Below are 22,549 nucleotides of genomic sequence, written 5' to 3'. Positions count from 1 at the left end.
TACTGCATGTTATGATATTAATTATGTGTGTGGTATTATTAAAATCAGGCTGTGTCCTGACCTAAGCCATTCCATATTGTTTAAAACACTGGATCTTTAAGACTGTGCCTTGCCCAGAGAGATGTTTTATGTTTTACGAGAAGCTTTTGACACCAGTTTGAGGGGAGAGCATACATGCACTCCTGGGTGGACTTGCAGAGACTGGTATCTGTCTGGTGCTACCCATGCAGCAACACTGAGTTATTCCAGGTAGTAGAAGGTGCGGTAGGCTATATATTTATTAGGGTGAGTCCAGACTGCAGAAGCACATGGGTCTATTTCAATTTAATCAAGGAAACCGGGCCCGAGAACTCACTGGACCCGTCAGGCCAGGAGAAGGGTGTGGGTCCCTCACCTAGAACCTGTGGACACCGGTGCTTCTGTGAATGATGCCTCCTGCTGACCTGTCACCTGACACCCAGTGTGGTCCAGCAAAGGATTCCCATCATCCCTCTGGTTTAGCTCCACCCCCACTGCCCACTCAGCTGCCACCTGCCCAATGAATGCTCTTCCCTCCTCAGGACCTCGTCCAGCCACCTCCTCCTTTCTTCTGTAGCTGAACTCATCTCTACAGCTCTGATTTCAACGCTGGCTCCACGGTGGTCGCTTCTACAGTGGCAGCTTCTTCTGCAGATGGCTTATCAGTACAGAATCAGTTTATACTTCTATCACCCCACTTCAGAAAACACTTAAAATTTCCACTGGAGTCTTTGAAAATTTTTTTGTGACACACACACACACACACACACACATTTATTTGAAAGACATAGATATATTTATAGTGAGATATGTGCTCTCAGTACTAGCAATTAAGTTCGGAATAAAAGGGCCCGTGTTGGCCATTGACAAAATATCAATGGAACAATGACAAAAATGTAACAGTTATTTGCAAACTGCTGAGCCTGGGACCACTCTGCCTTGTGGATTTATGGTTATTCAACAAATCGTGACACTGTGGAAAGACACTAGCATATTTCTCTATATTTCTGATAAAGTGTGCTCAAGACAGGTCGATCTATGGTATATAGGGTACATATGGTGTGGTATGTATGTTTTGTGTAGTATGTGGGGTGTGTCCTTATGGTGTGCTTTGTGTGGTAGAACACGTGTAAGATGTGTGCTCTGTTTGTCTGTGGTACTCAGTAGTCTGTATGTGTATGACTGCATGTAGTGTTTGTAAGTATGTGTGTGTGCATGTGCACATGTGCTTGCATATGTGAATATACATTTATGTGTGTGTGTGTATGACTGTGTTTGTAAGTATGTGTGTTCATGTGCACGTGTGAGCGCTTTTGTATGTGAGTCCACGTGTGTGTGTATATATGTTTGTGTGTAGTGTAAGTTCGTGTGAGCATGTGTGCTTGTGTGTGTGTCTGTATGATTGTGTGTAGTGTTTGTGTGTGTGTGTACTTGTGGGTATGACTGTGTGTACTGTTTGTAAACACAAAGGGAGGTCCATGAATAAGAAAATTGGAGAGGGCTGGAGAGCTGGCTCAGGGGTTAAGAGCACTGACTGCTCTTCCAGAGGTCCTGAGTTCAATTCCCAGCAACCACATGGTGGCTCACAACCATCTGTAATGGGATCCGATGCCCTCTTCTGGTGTGTCTGAAGATGGCTACAGTGTACTCATATACATAAAACAAACAAACAAACAAATAAATCTTTAAAAGAAAGAAAAAAGAAACCAGGAGAAAGAACTCATCTGCAGTAGGGAGTTTTACACGTTTAGTCCACGAATCCTACACTGCTAGCCCTGGAATGCAGTACCCAATACCACAGACTTGTATCCAGATGCCCCGTGATCCCAGCTTTAGACCAGGACTGAACTTTGATCTACCAGGACGGCCTGATTTGTATGACCCTTATTTACATAGCAAAGACTTCATATCTGGGCATTCGTGTTTCCCCAGACATCTTCCCCACATTTGAATTGCTGTATGAAGTCTAGAATACAACACAGAAACTTAGAGATTCAGGTGATGAATTAATGCTTTGGCTAGTGACTTACAGGCTTCTAGTATGTGTGTGTGTGTGTTTGTGTGTGAACTTTGGGGGGTGTGAGAAAGGGGAAGGAGCCCTTCACCCTGAAATTTGTTTGTGGCAAAGCTGGAGCCGTGGAGTGGCCAGGCAGCCTTAACAGCTACAGAGGCAGAGCCATGAGAGAGGCAGTGGAGTCACAGGAAAGGAGCTGCAGGGCCAGGCGTCGAGCAGCACCAAAAGACAGTAGCTGTGGCAGCTGCAGCATCAAGAAGATTCTGGAAGAAGGGCAAAGTAGCAGTAGCCGTGACAGTGCCCAAGCAGCGGGTAGCAGCCATAGAGTTCCAGAGAGTGGCTGGGAAGAAAAGTGTGTGAGAGAAGATGAGAGAGAACAGAGAGCTGAGATTCAGGCAAGAGGACAGCAAAGAGCCAGAGAAGAGAAACTGTCAGGTTTCGTCAAGAGAGCAGTCCCCCGAGAGCCACCAGCCCTTAACGCCCATGGAGCTAGACGCCCAAACCCAAGGACTGTAACAGCCATAGCTATCAAGGGCTGAGCCCCTATGCTTAGGTTGGGAATATATAGCATAAGCTGCTATTAAAAAGAGTGAGGGATCTTGACGTTAGGTCTACCTGAGAACTGTAACACTCATTGTAGGGTTAAAGGTCCCTGCTAAGTACAGGACAAAAGTTGGAACACTAGAGGGCGCCATCCGCCACAGTTCCCAGTTGCCTGGGGCTATCAGTATTGTCAGAAGCTAAAGATTACAATGGCTGGCCAGGAGCTAGTGGGAGCTGCCTCTCCTTGTCTACCCTTGGTTCCCATCTGGGATACAGCAGAAGAACCAGCTGGCTGATTAAGAATGCCAAGAGAGAAGAACAACTTCTCAAGTACAGCAAGAAGAGGGAGGGGGAGAATATATGAATCTTGAGTCCGTTCTGAGGCTAGAATCTGTGAGAATCTGTCGCCAGTTCAGAGGTGTCAGGAAGTGGGACCTTTAAGAGAGATGAATGTCTTCCTTGTGCGACTAGATAGTTCCCAGGCAGCGGGTTGTTACAAAGCAGGTCAATTCCTTCTCTTCCCCCTCTTCCTTGGCCTGCTTGCCTTCCACTTCTTGATGAACTGCCATGAGGCCCTGACCGGAAGCCAGGTGGATCGAATTGCATGCTCAGACTTCCTGAGCCATGAGCCAGAAGAACATCCTTTTAAAAAGCTGGGTGGAAGTGGCACATGCCTTAAGTCCCAGCGCAGAGGCAAAGGTAAGGGCAGGGGTGGGGGCAGGGGGCGGGGGCATGGACAGGTGCTGGGACCAGGGGTTTGGGGCTGGGGGATAGGGGGGCAGGGGGCAGGTGCCAAGTGGCAGAAGAAGGCAGACAGCAAGGGGAACTAATCTAATCTCTGTTAGTTTGAGGCCAGCTTGGTCTACAAAGAGAGTTCAATGACAGCCAGGACTGTAACATAGAGAAACCCTGTTTCAGAAAACCACCCTCCCCTCAAACAGAAACCTCCTCCTTCATAAATCACTTAGTCTCAGCGCTTTCTGTTACAATTTAGGAGAATAGGTTGTTTTCTGCTGCTGTGAAGAACAGCTGGATTAGGTAATTTAAAGAAGTTTGCTTGGGTACAATGTATTTCTATTTGCCCTTCCAGTGCATCTTTCTCGGCTTCTCTACAGCACCTGACATTTTTAGCATCCAGCCTTAAACAACCCAAGCCCCACGGTTTTATCACTTTGCGGTACTCTATGACTTGTAAAATACTTCACATACCTTCTCATTTCATTATTTATAGTTCAGTAGATCTTACTGGCCCCGTGTGGCAGAGAGGGGAAAAAACTGTAAGCATTTGAGTGACTTGCCTGCAAGTGAAAGAAAGAGATCAAACTGCTTCCTCTGATGGCCAGCCTAGGGCCATCTCTGCTCCAGAGTAAACCTTTCCAGGAGGGCTAAGTGCTTTGTAAATGCACCATTGAGAGCCTGGTGCTGTCCTCGGCGGTTATTTAGCTCCCATGGACGAGGTGGAGCGGCAATCCGAGAGGATACAGCAGGTTTAATGGAGACCTATTGCCACCATTCTGCTCTGTCTGTACATCAGTTAGGCTGTGTCCAGAGCGGAGGAGGAGTGGCAATAAAAAGCTGCTTTACTTAAAGCAACAAGTGACTCAGTAAATATGCTCCTGGATCACGGAGTCAGTAGAAGCCACTCGAGGTCTCTTGACTGGGGGAACAAAGTTGGGCGGGTACAAACCATGGTAAGGACACTCCTTTGGAGACAGGCAATCTCATACTTTGCTTACTGGTTCCAGGATAGCTCCCTCCTCCAAGAAGCCCCATGTGATCTATTTCTGAAGTCCCTGGATACCTCTGTGGAGAAGTCTACACTGTAACTGTGGCTTCCTCCAAAGCCTGCCTCTGCCGTTTCCTCTTCAGGTGATGTTAGAATCCAGCATCCTCATGACGTGCTCACTTCTCTCAGCCTGTTTTCTGGTTCCTTCCCACTTTGTGGGTTTCCCCCCTCGAGCCCACCATATCTCTGTCTTCTCTGCAGTGTTCACGAGCTGCTGTGTGCCTCTGTCTTCTCTCACACACAGCCTTATCTCACCTTGGGACCGAGGCTGGGGTTTCCCAGTTCCCAGGAGTACTGGATGCTGGCTGATGGGTCTGGGCTGAGGTGAACTCTGGGGTTGTTATCAGTCATAAGCACTGCCTCCCTCCGTTAAGCCACACTCCTGGGTATGGTGGGTGGCTCACAGTGGAGGGTTTGCTTCCAGATTCCTTGCTACAAGGCAAGGCAGCTTTCATGAGCCTGGGGCTGGAGGTAGAGCAGACTGTTTGCCCAGCATTCAGGAGGTCCTGGGTTCCTAGTGAGAACTGTCCTGGGATCTCTCAGTTCTGAAGCTCCCCTGAGCCTTCTACACCAACCACACTGCAGTTCAATTTCTCAGTCTGACCCATAAATGATGAGAGATCTAGGCTTCTTAGGTGGGTTTTCTGCATATTGTTGCTGTGCAGTGACCTCTTCAGGTGCTGAATGAGAGGGCGAGGGAAACCCTCTAGATGGGTTGTACTTTGAGCAATGCACAGTCTGAACGTGTGTGTTTCCTCGAGTCTCCTAGGTTGGGGACTGGGGACCTTTGGGAGGTGACTGGTCCATGAAGCTCTGAAGAATGGCATTAGTGTGCTTATGATGGAGCCCACAGAACACAGCTTTGCTTCTCGCACTTGGAGGATGCAAGTAATGAGAGGGCTCAGTTGGAAGCCAGGAAGCAGCTCTTCACCAGGTACTCTGACCTCTGACTCCCAGGCTGTCAAGCTGAGAATCAAACCTCTATTCTCTATAAGCCATGCAGTTTGTGGTCTTTTGCTATAGCACTGACTGGACAAAGAGAGACGTTAAGATTTTTTGTGGGGAAAGAAAAGGGCCTGAGTTGAGAGTATATGCAGATTCAGAAGCAGAGGACCCATTGGTAGGTTGGTTGAAAGGATGGACAGGGAGAATATGTGAGACTCAGGGTGAGTAAGTCAAGGAGATCTGCAGGGAAGGGACATGGGCAAGAGGACATGAGCTAGGGATGAGCTGCCACATGGTGATGCTCTGATAGCTGGCTCTGGCCAGCCTTGGTTACTGACCACTTTGGTCCCACTTCAGTGAGCTTTACTGAGGCAACCACAGCAGCTGGATGAGAGCCTTGTCTGGTTCCTGCTATTCAGACATTCAGCTACCAAGGGTGATGTTGCAGATGCCACTGCTCTGCACCCAGGCTGCCACCAACAGTGCCGAGTCCTGAGCAGAACTTTATCTCTCAAGGATACCAATCAACCGTATCCCAAAGGGGGAGACATCCCGTCTTGTCAGGAAGTCTACCTACTCTGGGTATGGCTTTGCTTTTATTGACAACACAGCTTCAGGCATCTCTACCTCCTGAAACCTGACAGAACCCTGCACAACACTGCCTTGGACTAAAGGCATCCTCTGGAAACAAAGGATGTGTCCCAGGAGGCACATGACCCCAGGGAAAATTTGGTCCTATGACATATTACACTGGCTCCAGGCTATGGGTAAGAATGGCGAGGTAGCCTTTAATGCAGCAGAGATGCTGTAAAACGGTGTGTAGTGTTCTGAGTGAGATTTACACCCTAAACCACCACCCAAGATACAGTGGCATTGTTGGGAATAAGCAAAAGAAACGTATTCTCAATACTTCCACTTGGTTTTCAGACTCCACTTAATTATATGGAGAAACTAAATTCAAGGTCTCAGGCTCTAGGGCAGCTGGGGACTTCCCTTTAGCTGGACAGCTTCTGTTGTAAACAGTGGATTCAAGTTTACACAGATCAATAATTTAGGCCTTGATATCATGAAGGTTGGGGCAGGGGACAGTAGACACAGTTTCAACAGATATTTGCTTAGATTGCTGTAATTGCTTTGAATTGTTGTGATTATCAAAATGAGTGTGATTATGAGTTTGGTGGTTATGTTAAAGTTCCTCATGGAGAGAGGTCAAGCTATATCCTTAAGGAATTCCAGTTACTGGACCAAGGACATGCTATTTTTGGAGAAAGGCTCTATGTTTGTGTTGACAGGAAAGGGAAGTAGGCTCTGGACCTCCTCCAGAGTGATGTGGATCAGATATGATAGGAGAAGACCACCTGAAGATCTTAAAAAATTCGGGAAAATCAAACAAGACCGGTACATCGATCTGCTGACTCTTTGACGTGGGAGCAGCCCGGTAACCTGCTTAGACATAAAAATGTCTCCAGCCAAAACTTCAGCTGAAATGAGACAATAAATGTTGGTTATAAAATCCCTAACCTTCATACGGCATGAGTGAAGATTTATTACATTTGGTTACCGATAAAATTAACTCATAAAAAAGACAGTTGTCTTTCACCTGTTCAAACAAGAAGTAAAATTCCATCCTTAACTGATCTGTGCACCCCGCACAATCCATACAAATATTTTAATGGTACTAAAATTTTGGTTGTGAGATTCGTATATTACAGAATGTGCAGTTCTGCCAAGATTCATCCTCAGAGATGCTGAACTGATCCGCTTGGCCCCTGCTCCTGATGCTGCCCAGAACAGCTTCAGGGATTGCTGCTGATTCAGGATCATCTTGACTTATCCATACTTTCAGATGGATCCAGTCAGAACGTTAGTCAAGCTCTGAGCCTTCTAAGCATACAGAGACTGGGTAACAGATGCTGAAGGTAGCTTTCCTAAGTCTAACCAATTTTCTAACTTTCCTACCCCGCCCCACTCCTTTAAAGAATTTCTCGTTACACCCAATAAGCAGGAAGAAGCCATAGAACGTCATCAGCCTGGTTCCTTGGATTTGGGTGTCTGGTTATGGTTATTTTACAAACTAGATAGGTTGTCATTTTAAGGATAATTTGGGAATGGTCATAATTTTGAACACAGAGGAAATGAGATGGATTGCTAATTTTTTTATTTATTATTTTTTCACAATCAAAAAGTATATTTACTTAGAACTGTAGATTCAACACCCCAAATGCAAAAACAGGTTGAACTGAGCTTGGATTTCCTGATAGCCTACTGCTAACCCTAAGGAAGAAGTAATGCCCCATGCACTCACATGTCCAGGTATCTGATCCAGGCTGGAAAAACAAACTCAGAATAAGTCCCAAGTCAATAGGGGAAGCCAAGGTAGAGAAACCTAAGATTTCTCAGGGATAGTTTTAAGTGGGAAGCCTCTAATCCTACCTGGTTGTGCTTTTCTGTGGGTTTCTCAGTGTGAGTCCAAACCTCTTACAAAGCACCTTCCAACACAAGTTATGGCTGCAAGTCTGGAAAGAACTATGCAAATAATGGTTCAAGAAGATTGAGGACCAGATCCTCTAGGGTCCCACAGTTGGAATAAGCAGCTGAAGCCTAGGTGGTTTTCCTCTTCTTGGCAGATGGTCGCTCAAATACATCTCGTACCCCTGCTGCCTTTTGCTTAAAGAATTTTGTGTTCTGGGCACTCTCTTGGCCCCACACAGAGTCAAAGGAAGTGGTATCTTGATCCACAAGGTGGGTGTACTTGGTGCAACCAGACCGTCCAAAATTCTTGACCTGCCTGACTTTTGGAAGAATGGTTTTGTTGAAATGGTCCTCAAGAGTAGGTGCACTGAAATCTCTCTTGTAGACTTCTTCATCCTCATCCATGAAGAAGGCACCTCGGTGATAATACTTCTGTAGAAACTTGTATTTGCCTTTAACAGCTTTGTTGGTAATGACTTTGCCATCTGCCCGAAGTTCAGCCCGTCTTTCTTCCTCAGTCAGGTTTCTCATGCATTCAATTTCTGCTTTCTCCTTTTCAAGCGCTTCTCGGTCTTCTCTCTCCCGCTTGATTCTTTTGAGCTCACGGACCTTCCAGGCCTCATACTCCTCCTCCTCATTCTCATCATCAGTATTGAGCGCATCCAGGGCGGCAAGGGACCGCTTGTTCTCCTCCGGCTCTTTCTTGGTCTCTTCTACGATCTTGAGTGCGTACTTCCGCCGCTTCTCAGCCATGCACTTTGCTTCTTGTTCCAGCTCCTTCTGTTTCAATGCTTCAGCTTCTCTCTCTTGAACTGTCACACGATCCTTCTTTCGAATGAAGACAGGCTTAAGTGGAGGCTCCATTTCATCTTCACTGTCTGTGTACTCCTCAGACTCAGACTCTGACTCAGACTCTTCCCCCAGAGCGTCCTTCATCTTCCACCTCCATGACTTCCATCTCTTCAGTTTTTCTCTCCTGTGCTCGCTGATGCATCATGCCTAGGCGCCGCTCTATTTCTTCCTCGTCAATTTCTCCCTCCTCTTCCTCACTGCTATCCTCTCGTTCCACTTGCCAGGCATCTCCTTCTACTTCGGAGTCACTTTCTCCTACTACTTCTGGTTCCACTGTTTTTCTGTGTCGAGCCAACCTCTCTTCCACATCTTCACTAATGCGGTTCTGTAAACGCCGAAGTCGGGGGTCACTGGATGAATCCTCCTCCTGTTCCTCAGGCTCTGCTTCTTGTTCCTTAGCTTTCTTAATGACCTGAAATTCTTCATCCTCTTCATCCGAGGGCTCCACAGGGGCATAATCTGGTCTCTTTCTGGACACATAGCGTTTTACCTTCACCTTTTCCATTGAAATCTCACCTTTCTCGTTGGGAACTGGGACAGCCCCAGCGGTAGACTGAATGGGCGGCTGCTTCATGAGTGCGCTTGGGACTGACATGCTGACACCTGCCCCAGAGACTCTCCAAAATGGACTTGTTGCGGCCTGAGCTGCCCTACATTTGGGTGTCAAAAATGTTGAGAGCTGCTCTAGCCCATGTTTGGGGGCCAAAAAGTCTCGGACCACTCTATCAGTGTTGAACTCCCCCCCCCCCCCCCCCCCCGCACTGCCAAAAGCCTTGTGGGCTAAACTGTTAGAGCCTGCACTGCCCCAAGCTGCTCCGGTCCTCGGGTTGGGGTTCAGCAAGATAGAGAGTGAGGATGGATGCAGGAATGGAGACCAGAGTGTGATTCAATCCCGTTTATTCTTCAGTCTCTCTTCTTCTCTTCAAGTCCCAAGTCTTGAGTTCCTAGTTCCTAGTCCCTAGTGTCTCCAAGTTCCATGTTACTTCTTCCAAGTGCTAAGTGCCTAATACCTAATAATTTGCTGCAAGTTGTACTCTAAGTTGTTTTCTTAAAGAAAACAGTGTGTAGCCATAATCTTACATTGGTAGAAATCTTTTTTTTTTTTTTTTTTTTTTTTTTGGACAGGGTTTCTCTGTGTAGTCCTGGCTGTCCTGGAACTCACTCTGTAGACCAGGCTGGCCTCGAATTCAGAAATCTGCCTGCCTCTGCCTCCCAAGTGCTGGGATTAAAGGCATATGCCACCACTGCCCAGCCATTGGTAGAAATCTTTATAATTGATCTAAAATTGAAGTTATAATTACATTGGTACAGAATTTATATATTGATATAGAATTAAGGTTTTAATTGGTATAAATCTGTATATTGATACAAAATTTGAAATTAATATTGTTACTCTTAGATAGGCATTGTGCCTATGCAACTCATTTAAGAAGAAGATGATTAAGTAATGCAAGTTAAGGGCCAGATAGTAGACTCATGGTCAGGCTAGGTTCTAATTTAATTATAATAAAGTGCTTTCAGTTTACTCAAATAGAAATGGCTAAGAGTATCTAAGGTTTAAGAGTCCAAATACACTTTATATAGATAGTCTTCAAAAACATTAGGAATCCACAGAATCTGATATTTAATCATTTCATTATTATTAGAAGTCTTGACTAGAGACATGTCTGCTCCTCACACTACCCCTTTCACAGTTCAAAGAAGATAATGAGTATCTTTACCTCCAGTGAGGTTGCTTATCGTGGCAAGGTAGCCTTGGGCAGAAATTGCCTATTTCATCTACAGACAAGATACTGTCCAAAATGGACTTAGTAAGCTGAATCGTTGACTGATAATTCTGCCAATACAGGGTAAACAGTCCTTCATAATTCTGCTTTACAAAGGTCTATCACATGATCCTGGGCCAGAAGGCTGAAGACTGATACTCCAATGTTTTGAGGAATGGGGGCCTGTCCAGGTAGTCAGCTGTCTCTACAACTGTTTAAGTTTGAGAAGCTGTGTTTGGTGCTTCCTATATACCCAAGTAATGTTTAATTTGTTCTCGGATTTCTGACAGGGTTGAAGACTAATTACAGTCCCATAAGCAAACTTAAGTTGTTTAACATTAAAGACATGATTTAGAGTAGAAAGATGATGGTGTTATAGGCTAAAATCTAAACGAATAATTTAAAATAATTCAGAGATAGAATTGTAACTCTTTAAGTTAGGAATGGTGGTAGAGTGGTTTGTCTAGTTGACAAATATGATGGACTAGATTTTAATTGTATATCATACTTTGTAATTTACATGATTGTTATGCCTCTGCTCAATTTCTGTCTGAGAGCAGAGTTCGTTTTGTTTTTTTTTAATTGGTCAGAAGAGGTGAGATGTAGAGGCTGGTTCTGGTGCTTCAATCAGGAATCTGTATTTCCTGACACTGAAGATCTTGGCCCTCAGTTGGTTTTTGGTCTATTGATAAAGATGCCAGTAGCCTATGACTGAGCATGAGACATGACCCTGAGAGTTGCACAGGTAGGATGCAGAGAGAATTGAGAGGATTCAGGAGAGAAGGGGGTGCAATAGTGACAGGAAAAAGGCCAACCCACCATGCGAATTTTTTGGGTAAGCGGCGGCCTCTGGGCAACTGGGCCTGGGGTAGCAGGGGAAGGTTTAGGAGTGCCCAGTCATTGAGTGGGCAATGACTAGGCATTTTAAGAATAACTTGCCTGTGTGTGCTTTCTATTCATGGATCTGAGATAGCTCTTGGGGGGGTGTACATGTGTGACTCGCTGGGAACTTAAAGAGGCATAGACAAAATTACCCACTACACATGTATCCCACCATGTGACTGTGATGTGTTACTATGGTACCCTGTGACAGTGCACTGTAAACTGTGAATGACTGTACTTTTAGGCCAGCACTTTGACTTTTGCTGTTGTGTTTGTTTTAGTAGGGAAAGCTGAAGAAAAAACGAAATTTATTACTGTATCACAAAAAAAAAAAAATATTGTTAGGTCTTTGAGTTGATTCACTGTTGTTTCAAAATGATTCCTGCCCCCCAACTAGTGTCTGAATTTACCATTTCTGGAGGAGTACTTTTCCAGACAATAAGTAGCTGTCTGTGCAGAGTGGCCACAAAGGACAGCTGAGAGGTGACATTGGTTCTTCCCTGGGAAGAAAGTGGTCTTCAGTACCAAGCTCCCAAAGGCTTGGTCAACAGTCACCTGATGGTATCAGCCTAACACCCTTGACCCTACTTTGCCTTTGATAAATGTCTATCTCAAAAAGTTGTGATGAAGCTCAGAATTAGAAGGGACGTTTGAAAGCCATCTGTAAACACATATATTTCTAGTGCATACAATCATTTTTATCCCAGACAGATGTTGGCTTTATTCCCATGATCCAGAAGGCTGGTGACTTGAGCTGTGGCTCACTAGGGTCATCTCCCTTTTTCCTATGACTGAAAAGATGATGGAGACAAGAACCAGCTGGTTTTCTAGAGAAGGCAACATTAAAAAACACAGAGCGATCAGTTCTGAAGTGAAGGACACGATAGGAGTTACAAGTGACTGACAGGAAAGAATGCTTTGAAAGAACTGAGCTGAAGGGAAAAACATGAAGAGACCCAATGAGTGGGGTTTGCGAGTATCAGCAGCATTTGGACATGGGTGCCTTTGAAGACCCGTTTCAAGGGTGGGGGGAGCTGCAAGTAGGTGTTGACTCTTTGATGTGAACAGTGTCACCTTCTCAAGACTGCAGGGGAGTGAAGCTGCCAAGACTACCCTTCTACCAACCATGTTGCTTGCTGTTTGAGGAATGTAGCCATCATGGCACAGGTCAGCTCTGCTGAAAACAGACCCCCTCTTTCAACAAGGACACACCCCTTAATCCTTCTAATCCTTCTCAAACAGTTCCGCAACTGGGGGACAGATCATACAGATATATGAGCTTATGGGGGGCCCTTTTCATTTAAACCCCCACACTGGACAGTTGTTATGTTCTTATGTTGTTTGTTTTCTTCTCAAATAGGAGAAACAGGAGGGTGGGCCTGCGATCAGGAGCTAGATGCAGGAGGCATGTTTAGAGGCAAGGACTCTAGAGGTAGTGTAAGACCTGAAATTAACCTATCAGTCCCACCTGCCCAAGGACCAGGTAACTCCAGTGAGTGCTTGGAGTTGTAGGTCTTGGACAAAACCAAAGCCTCATAGGAGAATACGATGGTCTATGTGTTTTTTTCCACAAACGTTCTGATAACACATGTCTCTGGGACACTCTTCTGGAAATTCCAGGGAGTGGTCCTGACCTAAGTTAACCTCTTAGTCAGTGTTTAATATTTAATAAATATTGATATTTAATTATCAAATGTGGCCTGGCAAATCTAAGGAATAACAGTAGGGCTTTATAATCAAGGCTGAAGAGGCACTATGGCATGTGCTACCCATGACACATTGAAATCCTTATGTTGACTGTGCAACTTTTCAGTATCTAGAGAATTCACGGAACTGCCGTAGAAGCAGGGATCTCGCCCTTTAACCACAGGGCTTGGAACAATACCGCATCTACTATAGGTGTTTAGTGTATATTGCTGAATAAAATAATATACCTTTTCACTATGATGCTACCAGAAGTCAACATGCATCTACCCAATGTAAATTTACAAGTTCTCCATTGGACTTGGGGGTTGGAAGAATGGATACAGGAGACAAGCAGGAGAGATGCTTGCACCTTTGCCCACAAATGCTGTCTTCCACAATAGTGTTTGGGACCACTGTCAAGAGTCTAGTGCTTCCCTTTGACAAGTTCAGAGCCACTTTCCTTGACTTTCAGGGAATTGTTATACAAAGCTACATGTTTGCTGGGCTTTGGTCAGCAGTATATTGCTATAATTGTTGACCTTCCTTTAGTGCTCTCCCATGACTCTCCTCCAACCCTCTGAGAGGAAACACAGTCGTTCATTTTGCCAGCTAGCCAAGCAGGCTTTTTGACCCATACAGCATGCACTGAAAGTATGATGGGTACACGCCCCTTGATGCTGGTCATATGAACTTAAGGTCATCTTTAATGCTCATTCCCCCATTTATATGGCTTAGATGTTAAGGTTATAACGACTTAGAAACCCTTAAGAACCAAGGTTGGTTGTTCTCTCTTGAAGGATGGGTGGAATTACTGGGAGAGTCAGGAACTTGGGCAGTTTAAGGGTAAAGTAAGGTTGTTCCTCGTTTTCAAATAGAATCTCACATCTTGGAAGCTTTGTTTCATGTCTGGGATACTGATGGATGTAAACTGCTTGGTTACTCCCATTTCACAGGGCCTCTTGCTTCATCATCCTGCACTACAAAGATCTCAAGGCATGGGTTCCAAGGCTATTTTTATTCCTGCTTTCTGTACCCAGAGAGCTTGAACTAGAGTATCCCTGAGCTGAAATAAATGAGCAGAAGACACAGTTGCCTCCTTGACTGTCTAAATAGAGTTCACTCCTACGTCTACTGAAATCCTGGTGGTCAACAACGGAAGATCTTATGAGAAGACCCAAGTGTGCTAATTATATTTACTTAGTTATGCTAATATTGTGCAAACACAGCTGCATAATCCCTTACGGAGAAACACCTCTCTCTATGCTCTTTTGCAGTCACCCAGTACTGTCATGTTCTCGGCTGTAAAATTGAAATGCTCTGAAATGTCCGTGTCTACTTACTAGGTTCTTATCAATGAGACGGGGTGTCTATTCACCTAGGTTCAGTGTTTAAACCCTTGTCAACCACTGTGTTGAGAGAAAAGTGATGAGCAAATTTGTCAACTGCGCTCAAGTTCCTAGCTCCTCCCTCCTAAGGTTTGCTTGATCGTGATTGATAAACGAAAGACACATTTTCCTAAGCCTGTGTGGGTCATTAGTGAGTGGGGTTCAGGAAAGGTGTTCTTTTACTCAGTCAGGATGAAGACACAGTCCAGCATTGTCTGTGAGACTGATGGAAACGCACAGCTGTTCCCTTGACCGTGACAGTATTCGATACGTGTTCAGTAGTCACTGCATACATACGGTCCCTGACTTAACATGCTTCAGCGTTGATTCTTAAAGACAGTGTAAAAGCCATATGTGTTTCAGTAGCCACTCTACCTGGGCTTCTGCTCTTTGACCTTTTCCCCAGTTAGCTACAAGCTTGCGTCTTCTACAGGGATGCTGTGCAGTGGTCATAGCAACGTCTACTTGGCCGGTTGATCGCCAGGGCTAGCCATAAAGAGCCTATAGCGTGCCCTATGGCTAGGTTGGGATGTTCTGTAGGTTAGAGTCTTTCAAAGCATCTTTGACTTTGTAATATTTGAGGCTTATGATGGGTTTATTTGGGATGTCACCCCATCACAAGCACATAGAGGTAATTGCCATCAATCAGCCTGTCAGGTGTGTCCAACTTTCTGAAATCGTGACAGATGTCATCTATATACACTGTCTTGCTTTGAGAACGGCTCAGTCAAGTGTTCTCCCCCTAAATTGCAAAAAAATACCCTTGTAATGGCCTAAGTTAAGTTTAGGATTCAGAGTTGAGTTGGATCCATGGCTGCGTTGCGTAATCAACCTATGGGTCACAGACTGGGCACACTTAGAACAAAGGCATCAACTAATGAAATAAAAGTAGTGGCAGTGTTGATTTTTCTGATTTAGATACAGCTCACTTGTGGTACCCCAGTCTCCTCTGATCACACTGGGGTGCCTTAACCCTGTTCCACACTCCCCAGGGAGAAAAACTATCAGGAATCAGGGATCTGCCCCTCTCGGGAAAGCTACACGGTTCCCCATGAATAGGGGATAATCCTGGGGAAGCCAGAGGCTCACTCAGTTACAAGGTTTCTGCGCTTAGACTTTCACGGTGGAGCTAACTTCCCGTGATTTGCAGAGGGGCTGGCTGCTGCTTACACGGGTGCCAGGCAACGCTTAGCAGGATGAGGGAATCCCTCTTACCTGAGAAGTCGCCCCGGAGGCTTCGAACAGTGAGTCACATTCCCCTTCATGGTATGCTTCCTTGCAGTCCCGGCAGAAAACAAACTGCAAGAGAACACACCAGGTGTCAGAACATTCCGCTGCATTCTAAACTCTACTTTGGTCTCTGGCTTGAGTGATGGCTTCTGAGTCAAATTACTGTTTGCAAAGTGGGATCAGCTTATATTTCGACGGGTCCGCTCACTGTTAGAGAGGGTTCCGTGCGCCTCAACAGGGTTACAGAGATGAGCCGTGCGCATCTCAGCCATGTCCAAGGCTGCTGCAGTGGTCGAGGACGGCTCCACATTGTGACTCACTGAGCTGGGGTCATCATTCCACCCGACACCTGAGATACCATAGGAAAGCCACCGAAGGCCCGGAACTCTCAGAAGCCTCCCAGAGGCTCAGGAATCCTCAAGCTTATGTGACCGGACATCAGCAGGGCGTTGGTCGCGGTTTTGATTGAGGTAAGATGAGTCTGAACGGAAAAAATGAAAGCAAACCAAACAGTGCCGACAGCGCCGACTTTGTTTTCAAAAAGACATCAGTTGCTTCTCTGGGACTCAGGAGAAACACCAACCCAACGTGATCGTTCTTCACAACGCCTTCACCACACAAGGAGACTCATCGGCTGCAGGCTCAACTCCCTCAGTCCAAGGTGTTTGGGAACAGATTTAATTCAAATTTGGCATTATTTTTCAGAATGCTTGCATGCACACACATTCTCATATTAACATGTATACACACATACATTCACATATATACATCATATGCATACACGTACACATACGTATATATGTGGCTACTGGAAAATCTGGGGGATCGAACACAAATCAGAGTACACAGTTCATTTAATATGTGCCTTGCCCACCTAGCCTGATGGAAAGCTCATACATTTTTTTTTGTATGCCTGTTGCTTTTAAATTTTAATTTTAACAATTTTATGGGTTTGGGTATTTTGCCTGCATGTGTATCTGTATGCTGCGTATGTGCCTAGTGCCTGTGGGGGCCAGGAGAGGCTATCAGATCCCCTGGAACTAGAGTTACAGGCAGTTATGAGGCACCATGTGAGTGTTGGGAATTGAACCTGGGTCCTCTGGAAGAGCAGCCAGTACCCTTAACCCCTGAGCTATCTCTCTGGCCCTGTTCCTGCATTTTGATTGGTTTCCATTGCAGGAAGTGTAGGTAGGTGTAGTAGAAATTCCCTCCAGTGCTATTACGACAGTGTTCAGGAGTTCACATTTTGAAGGTGTTAGATTTGGGGTCCAGGCTGCTCACTATGTACTTCTCACAGCAGGAAGGCTGACCTCCAGAGTGATGGAATGTCATTTTTCCTTAGAAGCTTAAGTTGGTGGGAAAGGGCCTGCAGATCGCTGCCAGGGTCTATGCCCCGATATTTTATTTATCCCCACTGGATACAGTGAGTTAGTGCCATCTCCAAATGTCTCTCTTTCTTTTTAGAGTGAGGGGAGGAATCTCCTGGTTGGCCCCACCCCCATGCTTCAGCTTTGGCATGCTCAGTCAGCTCAGTCAGCTCAGCCATAGAGAGCTGGCTGAGACTCCCCGCCACTGATCTCTTGGCGTGACAGGGAAAGCACTTTACATCTTATTAGCCAGGGGATGAGATATAAAATCAGTTTCATGGTGCAGGAACACCCTGGAGGTTGATCAGTTTGTCAGAATAAATAGGCCTCTCCTGATGCAAAGACATTAAATTCACCAGTACTGTGGGGAAAAAAAAAAAGAAAAGAAAAGAAAACCATAAAGGGGGGAAAAAAGAAAAAAGAAAAGAAAGAAAAAGGAAAAACCAAGTCAGCATACACAAACGAAAGCCCCCACACCTTGACTGGTATGTGTGGAGGGTGACTATGCTGGTAGTGACATTAATTCACATGTTAATTTGCTTCTGTTCCAAGGCAGCTGTATCACACAGAACTCTCTGCAGTTAATGACTTGGATCTGTTCTACATAAGCCCAAGAACCAGCTAGAACAGTGGTTCTCAACCTGTGGGTCTCCAACCCTTTGGGGGGGGAGGGCCTAAATAACGTAAAGACCATCAGAAAACCCAGATATTTACATTGTGATTCATAACAGCAACAAAATTACATTTATGAAGTGGCAACGAAAATAATTTTATGGCTGGCGGGGGTGTTGGGGGGTGGGCGTGGTTCACCACAGCATGAGGGACTGCATTAAAGGGTGGCAACTTTAGAAAGGTTGAGAACCACTGGTCTAGAAGGGTCTGGTTTGATCTTGAAAGTGTTTGGGAATTTGTAATCATGTTATTCTGAGCACTCAACAAGGGGCTTGTTTGAATGCAAAGGATTTCAGTTCCTAAACTGTGCTGGAAGGTATCCTAGGATGCCACAGAAGACTCACGGGGCTGAACTGGACTCATTTAAAATTTTGAGTAAAATACAGTGACCATCAACATCTAGAGGCCTCTATGAATTAATAACTTGACATCATTCCTGTCAAACCACAGACCCCCCTAGCTGCCTCTGCCCCTACCCTGCTAGGTCCTCCCTGCAGTGACAGGGACCTGTATACAAAGGCTCCTTTTCTCTGCTAGTCTCTGAAAACCAGGCAGATACTCAGATACACACAAAACTTGATGGTAGTGGGTCTCTCTCTCTCTCTCTCTCTCTCTCTCTCTCTCTCTCTCGTTTGTTAACAGTGGAAAATATTTATTCTTTTTTAAAGATTTATTTATATATATGAGTACACTATAGTTTGGTTTTTTTTTTTTTTTTTTTTTTTCGATTTATTTATTTTATGCATATGAGTACACTGCAGCTGTCTTCAGACACACCAGAAGAGGGCATCAGATCCCATTACAGATGGATATAAGCCACCATGTGGTTGCTTGGGAATGGAACTCAGGACCTCTGGAAGCGTAGTCAGCGCTCTTAACCACTGAGCCAGCTCTCCAGCCCCAATATTTTATTCCTAAATATCTAAAAGGAATTTCAGTTTTGAAAAAGAATTACAAGGCACACAGATTCTTTTTTTTTTCTAAAAAAAAAAAAAATCCCTGGAACTCCCCCTCTTCCATCTCTCCAGCACTAACAATAACCATAACTTATCTGAATGCTTTTAAGAATGTCTACACTGAAACCAACTCATTGCAATAGCTTTTTATTTAACAAGATGCCATCTTTCTATACAGTCATTTCTAGAGACTGGATTTTTTGTTGTTGTTGTTGTTTTTTTTTGTTTTTGTTTTTGTTTTTCGAGACAGGGTTTCTCTGTGTAGCTCTGTCTGTCCTGGAACTCACTCTGTAGACCAGGCTAGCCTCAAATTCAGAATCCACCTGCCTCTGCCTCCCAAGTGCTGGGATTAAAGGCGTGCGCCACCACTGGCCCGGCCTTTTTTTTTTTTTTTTTTGAATATAAGGTCTCACTAAGTAGGACAAATTTGGGATTAAGCCTTATTCTGGCCTCAGTCTCTTGAGTGCTGAGTGATGCTCTGCCTCACCCAGTAACACAACTCCTTGGGATGATTTTGTGGGTCAGTGCAGAAACTCTGCTGGTGCTGAAATTGTGTCAAGAGGGAAAGCTTCTTTGGGAGAAGACAGACAGACCACCCCCAGCCCCATAGTTCCACACTCACTGAAGTGAGCTTGTCTCCCACAGGGGCTTATGGGGTTTTCTCTGACCAGCGAGGTGGAAGACTGCCGTTTTACACAGATATCTGCCATGTGTTAATCACGGCCTCATAGCTGCTAAGGCTCCCTGGACAAGTACACGCCCTCCCAAACCTCTGGAGCAGATGTCAGCTGAACCGAGGGAGATGACTACAGTCCATTTACACAGCTTGCCTTTCTGCATCGCCTTTTCTTGAGAGGGATCTCACAATCACGAATGACTTCTATAGCATTTCATTTTGCATTTAAAAAAATTGAAATATATAGTTTTTCCAAGATAAGGTCTCATCTTGTAGTACAGTCTGAACTGGGATTCATGTCATAGCCCAGACTGGCTCTGCTTAAGCTTTCCGTGTGCTTAGGCATAGCATGTTCACGGGTATGTGCGATCCCACCTGATTTATATGCCTTTAAAACGTTACACAAGTATAGGGTTGGAGATTTCGCTCAGTGGTAGGGAGCTTGCCTAGCAAGCACAAGGCCCTGGGTTCAGTCCTCAGCTATGGAAACAACCACCACCACCAACAAAGACCAAATAGTGCCAATGGTGGTAGCACATGCCCTTAGTCCTAGCACTCCATAGGGAGGCAGAGTCAGGCAGATCTCTGAGTTCGAGGCCAGCCTGGTCTACAGATTGACTTCCAGGACAGCCAGGGCTACACAGAGAAACTCTGCCACAAACAAACAAACAAATTAATTTACAGAAGGGATCCATACTCATTCTTCCGGCTCTCTGAACCCTGTTCCTTTGTTAGCCTTCATTAGAAGGGTCAAACACACGGCCATAGGAGCGCCCATGATGGCAACTTCATATATAAAGGTCACAGTCCTGACAGGCCCATCACACTCTGACAGAAGGACTGCTCTGAAGACATTTTACAGACAGAACGCTGGTTTTTGGTGAGATTTCCCTAGGCGATGTGGGTGGCTGGATTCAATCCGATACATGGGCTTCAGGGCCAGGCTGTACCCACCAGTTTCATCCTGTTCTTCCTAAGGCTTATCCTATTTGTGAACTTCAAGCAGGTTTATTTAGCTCACAGACCCTGGTAAGCCAATTCTGTAATTGATATCTTAATATAAATAAGTAATATGCATCTTTATAGCTATATATATATATATATATATATATATATATATATATATATAACCAACACATATGTGTGTGCCTATAATCATAATCCATACATGTGTGTTTGTTTATTTAGGTATTATCTTTTATGTGTGTGTGTGTGCGTGTATGTGTGTGTGTGTGTGTGTGTGTGTGTGTGTGTGTGTAATCATCCTGGGGGCTCTGCCTCCGCTGGAGCCCTGGCTGACATAACTGTCTCAGAAAAATTCTAAGTCATCTTATTCCCTGTCTTTTGTAAAAAGATGACCACAAAACTACAACAATTTAAACTTTCTGTATTCTTTACAAAACTGTATATATCCTTTGTTAAAAAAAAAAATCTAGCCTAGGAGAGATGCCTCATCGATTAAGAGAACTTGTTGCTCTTCCCGAAGACCCTGGTTGAGTTCCCAGCAACCACGTGACAGTTCACAACTATTTATAACTCCAGTTCCAGGGATCCAGTGCAGGCGAAGGTCCCAATGGCTCGATTACTTCTTTTGATTTGAAAATGAGCAACTGAACTCGAACATCCAATGCCATGAACCAAGTGACAGAGGAATGCAGGAACATAACCTGGATACAGGAGTCAATGTTACCTCTAGCACTTTCCAAGCCTAGGAGACTGTGTCTAACTTCCTCTTAACTGAGGTGATAAACTTATCCTGAGTGCCTGAGAAGAGGTTAAAAACAAAAACAAAAACCGTGCACTATTTAATAAAGCCTAAATCAAATGAATCCATCGTTCTCTACTTAGTAAGAGGTGAACTTTTGTTAGCACAGAATCCCGTTTTCCCTCCCAGTTAGCACACTGAGTGTGGTTACATGAGACGTAGTTATGCTTGAGTTAATGGTGGGTCTCGGAGATCCTGGCATCAGGGCATACATCACTGAAGAAGTGGGGAGTGGGGGGGGGTGGAAGAGACTGCAGGAGATAAAACAGAAGAACCTGCCAGAAAACTGATAGTGAGTTTGTCAGAAGCACCCCAACGGTAATGGGCTGTTACTGATAGAGAGGACCTTTTTCCGTACTCACAAGAAAAATCTTTGTTGAACAAGACTAATCAGGCTGAACGAAGCAACATGAATACAGTGTAAAAAGTAACGCCTGTCAGGAGAGATGCAGAAGAAAGCACTGCCTCCATTGGAGGGGACAGCGCCATGTCACCATCCCTGGAGACCTTGTGGGGTGAGGCAAGAAGCAACACTGTAAGACCGTGACACTGATGACCTTCATCCCAGGGTCAGGGAGGCTAAGGCCAAACTGTGTTTGGGTCCTACAGTTTTCGCTTAAAAAGTTTAAAAATAATGTGAAAAAGGCTTATAGAATAAAGATATAAAGAAAATGTTTTATATAGTATGCTTATGTTTAAAAACTATATAAAGTATATTATATTAAGCTGAAGTTGATTTAATGTTGAAAAGAAAACTGTGTGTGTGCATGTGTGTGTGCATGTGTGTATGCATGTGTGTGTGCATGTGTGTGTGCATGTGTGTGTGCATGTGTGTGTGCACATGTGTGTGCACATGTGTGTGTGTGTTTAGTGTAGTTAAACACACAATGTGTCTGAAGTCTGCAGACATTCACAGTGCTGTTCTGGGCCTTCATACTCCCAGTCGTTCTTGTAACCTGGAGCCAACTTCATGCCTATCAGCTCTGTTCTGTCGGTACCCTAGGTAGAGATGCTGTTTTAAAATCTTTACTGTGTTCTTGTGGGATCTTTGTATGTTGACATACAGTTAGACAAATGCTTGTCACTGTGTGACATCTGTCTGCAGTCTTCACCACAGTAGCATGCTGTGCAGGTACGTAGCCAGGCACCACAGGCTGTACCCTAACCCTTAGGTTTGCCAGAGGCTGCACCTCTTAGGGTTTTTATAACTACAACCCATGATGTTTCCACAATGACAAAATTCTCTAATGGCATACTTGCAGGACATACCTCACCATGACCCTGTTTAAGATTATGTGAAAGAATAGCATGTACCAATTCCCAAAATAGTCTGTAAGATTTACATTTAGAAACAGCCTGGTGTTGTGGTGCACACTTTTAATCCCAGGCCCCAGGAGGCAGAAGGAGGTGGATCTTTATGAGATTCAGGCCATCCTGGTCTAAAACTGGTCAAAAACCGTGAGTTTTTGGCTACACCATGGTGAGACCCTGTTAACTAAACCAAACCAAACTATAGGTGGGGATGTAGGCCAGT

At 44.9% G+C, this 22,549-nt stretch overlaps 1 protein-coding gene and 1 pseudogene across 4 annotated transcripts in view; both read right to left on the bottom strand.

Moving 5' to 3' along the window:
* Positions 1 to 22,549, bottom strand: part of Prkn (parkin RBR E3 ubiquitin protein ligase) — a 1,141,511-nt gene that overhangs the window by 26,059 nt on the left and 1,092,903 nt on the right. For all 4 annotated transcript variants that reach the window (XM_076926642.1, XM_076926645.1, XM_076926643.1 and 1 more), the window contains one exon: positions 15,565 to 15,648. In XM_076926642.1, the coding sequence (XP_076782757.1) occupies positions 15,565 to 15,648 (84 nt within the window). The remainder of the gene's footprint in view (positions 1 to 15,564; positions 15,649 to 22,549) is intronic.
* Positions 7,484 to 9,335, bottom strand: LOC143440036 (microfibrillar-associated protein 1A pseudogene; annotated as a pseudogene).

This window comes from Arvicanthis niloticus, chromosome 28 (genome assembly GCF_011762505.2).
Source record: "Arvicanthis niloticus isolate mArvNil1 chromosome 28, mArvNil1.pat.X, whole genome shotgun sequence".
NCBI classification, from domain to species: Eukaryota; Metazoa; Chordata; class Mammalia; order Rodentia; family Muridae; genus Arvicanthis; species Arvicanthis niloticus.
This window is presented reverse-complemented; position numbering and strand designations above follow the sequence as displayed.